Here is a 7,024-nt window from a genome sequence, read left to right as displayed (position 1 = left end):
GGTCACAGCCTGGTCTGGGCCTCGGGGATGTAGATCTCGATGCTGTCGGCGCTCTCGGTGGCCGAGCTGTGGCGGAAGGAGGCGGCGCGCTTGGCCGCCAGGAGCCGCTTGCGCGCTTCCTGCCGCTGCCGGTCCACCGAGTCCAGGGAGCGCTCCTTCACCGGCACACCCCGGCCCCGCGAGGGCTTCTTTGGTATCGGCGGAGGGACCTTCTTCTCCTCCTGCCGGCAGAGGAGCGGCGCTTAGTTTGGGGGCGGGGTCCCGGCCGACTCCCCACCTCGCTCCCCCTCGGCCCCGAGGAGTTCACAGCGCACACCTCTGACTCGTGAGCCAGGCTCTCGAGAGCGCGTGCGGGCCCCCCCACCCCGAAGCCCCAGGGGTGCTTGTTCTGCCAAGGTCAAACTCACATTTTTCATCTTTTAAAAAAGGTGGACTCGTGCGCCCCCTGGTGAAGCCGTTTTCGACCTCTCGCATCTGAGAGAGAAGGTTGGCTCCCTCTTGGGGAGTGGATGCTCTCCCTCCAGACCCAGGGGGTAGTGCAGCGCCCCTGACCCGGGCTAGGCAATGCGGGTCACATTCCAAGCTGTTGGGCCCCATCTCTATGAAGGTCTAGTGAGATGAGGGCTGAAGGTCCCCCCACCGTGCCTAGAGCCAAGCTGAGGGCAGTCTGCCATTCTGGCTCCCTCAAACTACAGCCGCAGCCACCAAAGAAAGGGGTCCTTGCAGCTCAGGCAGTGATGAGATGGTTCTTGCCTTGGAGCCAAGCAAAGGGCAGTGACCCAGAGGGTGGTCGTAGAGGGTCCCCATCACCTGTCCAGGTCTGCCTTGGCTACCCAGGGTCTCTTCTCCTGCCCTCCTCTCCCCCGCCCACACTCTCTGGGGAAGGGCATTTCCCAAGCTCTGCACTCTTGGCTTGAAGGGACCTCCCCCCACCTTAGGCTCCAGGAGTTTCCAGCTGTTGGCCTTGAGTTGCTGTAGCTCCAGGAACTTGAGGGTCACATCCTCGATAGAGAGCTGCAGGAGGTCCCAGAAACCCGCCAGGTCCTGGAAGGTGGGCACAGGGAACGCAGTGGGGTCCTGCAGTGGAAGGAGTCAGAGGGGAGGCAGCCAGTCAGAGAGGCCTGAGCCCCAGCCAGAACCTGAGAAAGCCCCACCCCACCCTCATTGTCCAGTTCAATCTGGGAGAGTGGAGTGGGGACCAGGAGGCAGGGAGACAAGAAAGAGCCCAGACCTCTCCATCATGGGCACAAACACCTGTGCTCACTTCCAGGCAGCCACACGCTCTGGGCATCTACCAGGCACACACACCTGGTGGGCTCTATGCCCATGAGCACTCACCATGCTTTGCTGACACAGCCGGAAGAACTGCTGAACCTTTTGGGACAGGAGAAGTTGTGTGCTGCCCACGGCACTGCGGATTTTCTCCAGGACTGGAGAGCAAAAGGAGATGGGGGAGGGGAATGATGCCTCTCCTTCCTCTGCCTCCAGGAAGTCTGCATGGGATGACTCTGACCCCTCTTGTTATCTGGCACCATCCATCCATCTCCTCCGGCCCCTCTCCATCCCATATGCTCAAGATACTAACAAGCAATTCCTGCCCCACTTCACCAAGAAGACTGACTCCCCAGACACTGATGTTTCTTCCATCATATGATCTACATTTCTTGACTGGTTATCCTCCTGTGTCCTCTTCCCTCCCATGTCAGAAGACAGATGGAAATCAGCACCAGTCCAGTCCTACAGCCTTAGCCAGCCAGGCACTAGCTCAGTGATGCCTCGCTGGCAGAACTTCGTCACCCATCAGCAGGTGAGTCCTTGGTTCACTGAGAATTACCAAAGAATGAATTACCAAATTACCAAACGTCCCCGACTCATCTTCTAGTCACAATCCTATCAGCTTGAGGGTTCGGCAGTAAACCGTTGTCTCCCCTCACACTGGACCTGGCAGGCACCTCTGGCAGGACCATGTCTTCCTGGCTGAGTCTCCTTCTCCCAGGCCGCAGACAAGAGCTGACCCGCACACCGCCTCCCCCTCTGCCTGAAGTCCTGCTCTCACACCTGGATCAGACCTGGATTCCCAGCCAGTCCAGGTGGGAACAGGGGCTCCTGGAATCTCCATGGCCTTGGGCTGGTAGCGATCCTAGAAAGCCCAGCCCTTTCACCCGCTCACTTTCCCCAGTCCTAGCTCTGGCCTCTGAAGCTGCTTGCGCTTCCTTCCAGGAGCTCCCGGCATGCTGCCAGTGGGAGCCACCAAGGCCTGGGGTCACGCCGCCAAGCAGAAAGGCACAGTCACGCCCAAGGTCCTCTCCTATCCCACCGCATTCCCAGCCACCGCCAGCCCCCGTGCCTCCGGCGCACAGAGTCCCCGCACTCACTCTCCTCCGGCAGCTCATAGTCCTCCGCCTCGCGCTCCATCTGCTGGCACCAGTGCTCCAGCTTCTCCACCTCCGCCCTCAGCATCTTGATGAACCACTCGCCATCCCGTGGGCAGGGGGACGTGCGGCCCGAGTCCGGGAGGCTACGTGAGCCGCGCTCCATCCAGGAGTCGCGGCGCCCGGACCCGGGGCCGGGGGTAGGGGCAGGGGCAGGGCCGGGCGACCCATCGGTGGCCGGCGGCTCGTACGGCAGTGGGTAGCCCTCGCGGTAGGCCCACTGGCCCTGCGTGTGGACCGTGCGGAAGACTGAGTAGGTGGGGGCCCGAGGCCCGGGCTGGGGCTCAGAGGCGTGCCTCTGGAAGGAGCGTCCGAACTGCAGGGCCTTGTCTTCTGTGGCCACGGTGGCCAGGCCGGCCAGGCCCTCTAGCTCCAGGTCAGCCTGCACGCCGGCTGTCACACTGTTAGAGCGTTTGAACCTCGCCCGCCTGGTGAGAGAGGAGGCGGTCATCTCTGCCCCTGCCCAGTCTCACCCCAGCCTCACCTGCACCCCAGGCCAAAAGGGATGAGACAGGAAACCTACAAAGTGATGGACAGTCATCCACCACCTTTAAATGGATCAGTCTTTGCCACCAGTGAGCACATAATATACCTACCTGCTGCACCGGTTCTGGACAGGGGTGATGGTCAAAACATTAAACCACACATACTCGATGGGCAGAGCAGAGGCTGGCATATACCCATCAGACAGACAAAGCCAAAGTGCTAGGGCGTCATCCTGCAGAAGCTGGGTTGAGGGGTGGACCAGAGGGGCCCCAGGAGGGTCCAGGGTGGTGGCTCTTCGCCACAAGCACAGAAGTATTTCAGCATTTTAACACTGTGTCTTTGCTAATTTATACCAGCTATATGGGTATGTCCTTAGCTCTATGGAGAGACAAATCAGCTATGGCCCAGAGAGGCCCACGGTCACCCAGCTGCGAAACAGCAGAGCCAGAATGTGGACACAGGGCTGCCACGCACCACAGCCCAAGAACTCCCCACCACACCAGCTGCTAGAACATCAGGAAGAACTGTCTTAGAGCAGCTGGGGGAAGGGGGGTGGGCTTCAGCTGGGAGGACTTCTCCTCTAGGGATCCCATGGCTCAGCACAGAGCCTGGCCAGACAGTCAGCCAGTGCCAAGACAGCTGAATTAAGTTGTTGACAGGAATGACACAGGGCCTGGAAATTTCTTGTCTTTGAGTTAATAATATGCAAATCTTATGCAAAACAGAGTCAATTGGCCTTGTTCTGCCCCCCGCACCCCGCTACCTGACTGAGTTCAGTCAGAGTGAGGGCTCTTTTCTATGAAGAAGTCACTACTCCCGAGGGGCATGAGGTTGGGGTCAGACAACACTTAAAGTGAGAGTCAGGAGATGCAGGGGTGGCAGGGAGAGATGAATAGAAGTTTGCGGTCTGGAAATTCAAGGAGCAGGCAAGAAAAGCCCATGTGTCCTAAGCTACCTCCACTCTCATGGTCAGAAGAAAAAGGGGGTTGGGAGCTAGGTTTAGGGGCTCCTCCAGCTTCCTGGGAGACTCCCACAACCTCCACAACTTCAGCCTTCCTCTTGCTGCCCAGGCCTTCTTTCCCTGCCTGCTTCCCTCCAGCTGGCGGGCTGCCTGCTGGGAGCCTGTTGCCATAGAAACCAGGCCCGGAAGGATGCAGCAGGACCCAGGAAAGAGAGATGCACTCATGTGCAGTCTCCAACCAGCCCTATGTCCCAACCCCCACCGAGAGAGAGAGAAAGCAAGAACATATCCACATTGCGTCCTGCATGGTCTTCACCTTGCCGCCTGCCCTGTCTTGCCCTGATCAGGATTTGCATCGTTCTTACCTTGACTACTGGATCAGCCTCCTTTTAGACACCACTGCCTCCACTCAGTATAGCAGAGAAGAGCACAGGAATAGAAGGCAGACCTGAGTTCTAATGCTGGCCTTGATGCTATGTGCCTTTGGGAAGTCACTCACCTTCCACCTGGACCATCTAGTACATATATATATATATATATGTGTGTGTGTGTGTGTGTGTGTGTGTGTGTAAAATACATTATATGGTATATATGAATATATATTACATACAAACACACACACATATATGATATAAAATGATATGAATGGACCAGTACCATTGTCAAGGTATCTCGTTTCTCTAAAATTATACTTTGCAGGTGGGGGATGAGTGTAATAGGTGAGGGAGATTAAGAGGGACAAACTTCCAGCTACAAAATATTATAAATAACTCACAGGGGTGAAATGTGCAGCATGAATAATATAGTCAATACTACTGTAGTAACTTTATATGGTGACAGATGGTAACTAGACTTATCGTGGTGACCACTGCAATATATATTATATATATATATATATATAGTGTATGGAAATACTGAATTTTTAAATAAAATTATAATTTTAAAAATTATGTCTTATACAATTATACCTATGCATATTTTAGGATCTGGGGCCCAACCTTCCCTCACCAATCCACCCAGGACTAGAATAGTCTTTCTTTCTTTCTTTAATACTTATTTACTTATTTAGCTGTGCTGTGTCTTAGTCAAGGCACAAGGGATCTTTATTCTGCAGTGCAGGATCTTTAGTTGTGGCATGAGAACTCAGTTGCAGCATGTGGGATCTAATAATAGTTCCCTGACCAGGGATCAAACCTGGGCCCCTGGCATGGGGAGTGCAGAGTCTTAGCCACTGGACCACCAGGGAAGTCCCTGGAGTAGTCTTTCTGAAGCTGACCTCTGCCCAACTCATTCCCCTGCTCAAAACCCTTCATTGCTCCCCACTGCCACCAAGATAGAGTCCAGGCTTCCTGTGCTGACGTTTACTCTGGATGCAGTTACCTCTGATTTCATCCAGCTTGCACCCTCTTTGCTCCCCGAGTAGATTCTCGTGGCCCTGACTTTAGCCTCTGCGCTTGCTATTCCCCCACTTGAAAGGGCCTTCCTCCTCCCCACCGCCTGTTGGTTCCCTGCTCAAGTGCCCTCTTCTGTGAGCCTTCCCTAGACCATCCTCAGAACATGTCTCTCTCAGCGGTCTTCTTGCACACGGAGGCAATCCCACTCTTTAGGGCTGAAACGGCACCCACTCCAGTGTTCTTGCCTGGAGAATCCCAGGGACGGGGGAGCCTGCTGGGCTGCCGTCCATGGGGTCGCACAGAGTCGGACACGACTGAAGCGACTTAGCAGCAGCAGCAGCAGCAGGTGGCTCAGTGGGTAAAGAATCCTCCTGCTGAGCAGGAGACACAGGTTCCATCCCTGGGTCAGGAAAATCCCCTGGAGAAAGGCATGGTAACTCACTTCAGTATTCTTGCCTGGGGAATCCCATGAACAGAGGAGCCTGCTGGGCTACAATCCATAGAGTGGCAAAGAGTCAGACATGACTGAGCACTCATGCATGCCACTGTTTGGTTACATTTTTCTGTTTCTGGTGAGAGTTTTGTGTGTCTAACTGAACTGTTAGGATGCCCTTTGGCTTCCTTTGAATATTTTTGTGCTTTGAGCTCCAGTTAGTGTCTGGCTCCTTCAGTGCTCCAGCAATTGCAAACCACGCTGGGAAAGGTGGGGCTTGCCCCAGTAAATACATTAGTGAAGATATGCCTTCCCTATTTGCTTTCCTGTTACCCCCACGAAGCATGGACCTGTCCTTCAGTATCCCTGGGTCTGTGCCTTTCACTATCCTCTGAGAGGTCCTGAGAAGATCACTCTCTGTCTTGATGGAAATAGGCCACATAGTCTGGAACTTCAGAAGCCTGAGTGCTCCAGGCTTCATGGTTCTCAAATCAGTACCTCAAGGAGCTCTCTCATCGTGTCTACTTGAAGGAAGACCAAAGAAATTGAGGCGCTTATAGGATTACTGGAAACACAATCTTTACCAACACTTCCAGCCAGGAGCCAGAGATTTGCACAGCGCAAGCAGGAACTGGTCATCCTTGAGCAAGTGGCACCTACAACTAGCAATGTAGGACTTCCCTGGGGGTCCGATGGTTAAGAATTTGCCTGCAGGGCAGGTGTTTGATCGCTGGTCCAGAAAGATTCCGCATGCCGTGGGGCAACTAAGCCCACGCACCACAACTACTGAGCCTGGGTGCCTAGAACCTGTGCTCCGAAACAAGAGAAGTCACCGCGATGAGAACCACGGGCACACCAACCAGAGAGTAGCCCCCGCTTGCCGCAACTAGAGAAAACCTACCCGCAGCAACAAAGACCCAGCACAGCCAAAAATAAATAAATGATTTTAAAAATAAATAAAACTAGCAATGTGGGATAAGATTACCCAAGAAAAGAGCAATGGAACAAAGATGCAAAGGCATTTCAGGGGCTGGTAGAGACAGTGTAGCCCCAGATGTGTCTAAGCCAGAGAGGAAAAGGAAGAAAATCAAGAGAAAGTCACCTAAAAGCAGAAAGGAGACCAAAAAAGTGGGGAGTCCCCCCAAAAAAGGGTCTCAAGAGGGAATGAGCAGCCAACTGGAAAATGCAACCAACTGAGAATGAAATTCAGAGAAGGCGATGGCACCCACTCCAGTGCTCCTGCCCGGAAAATCCATGGATGGAGGAGCCTGGTGGGCTGCAGTCCATGGGGTCGCAAAGAGTCGGACACGACTGAGCG

At 54.5% G+C, this 7,024-nt stretch overlaps 1 protein-coding gene across 1 annotated transcript in view; it reads right to left on the bottom strand.

Moving 5' to 3' along the window:
* Window positions 1-2: 2 nt before the first annotated feature.
* The window catches only part of DLGAP3 (discs, large (Drosophila) homolog-associated protein 3), a 39,819-nt gene continuing 32,797 nt past the window's right edge, over window positions 3-7,024 (bottom strand). The window contains exons 9-12 of the mRNA XM_010841212.1: window positions 2,376-2,860; window positions 1,339-1,430; window positions 934-1,077; window positions 3-221 (exon numbers count right to left, since the gene is read on the bottom strand). Of these exons, the coding sequence (XP_010839514.1) occupies window positions 3-221; window positions 934-1,077; window positions 1,339-1,430; window positions 2,376-2,860 (940 nt within the window). The remainder of the gene's footprint in view (window positions 222-933; window positions 1,078-1,338; window positions 1,431-2,375; window positions 2,861-7,024) is intronic.

The sequence above is a fragment of the Bison bison genome, unplaced genomic scaffold (assembly GCF_000754665.1).
Source record: "Bison bison bison isolate TAMUID 2011002044 unplaced genomic scaffold, Bison_UMD1.0 scf7180017864158, whole genome shotgun sequence".
NCBI lineage: Eukaryota > Metazoa > Chordata > Mammalia > Artiodactyla > Bovidae > Bison > Bison bison.
This window is presented reverse-complemented; position numbering and strand designations above follow the sequence as displayed.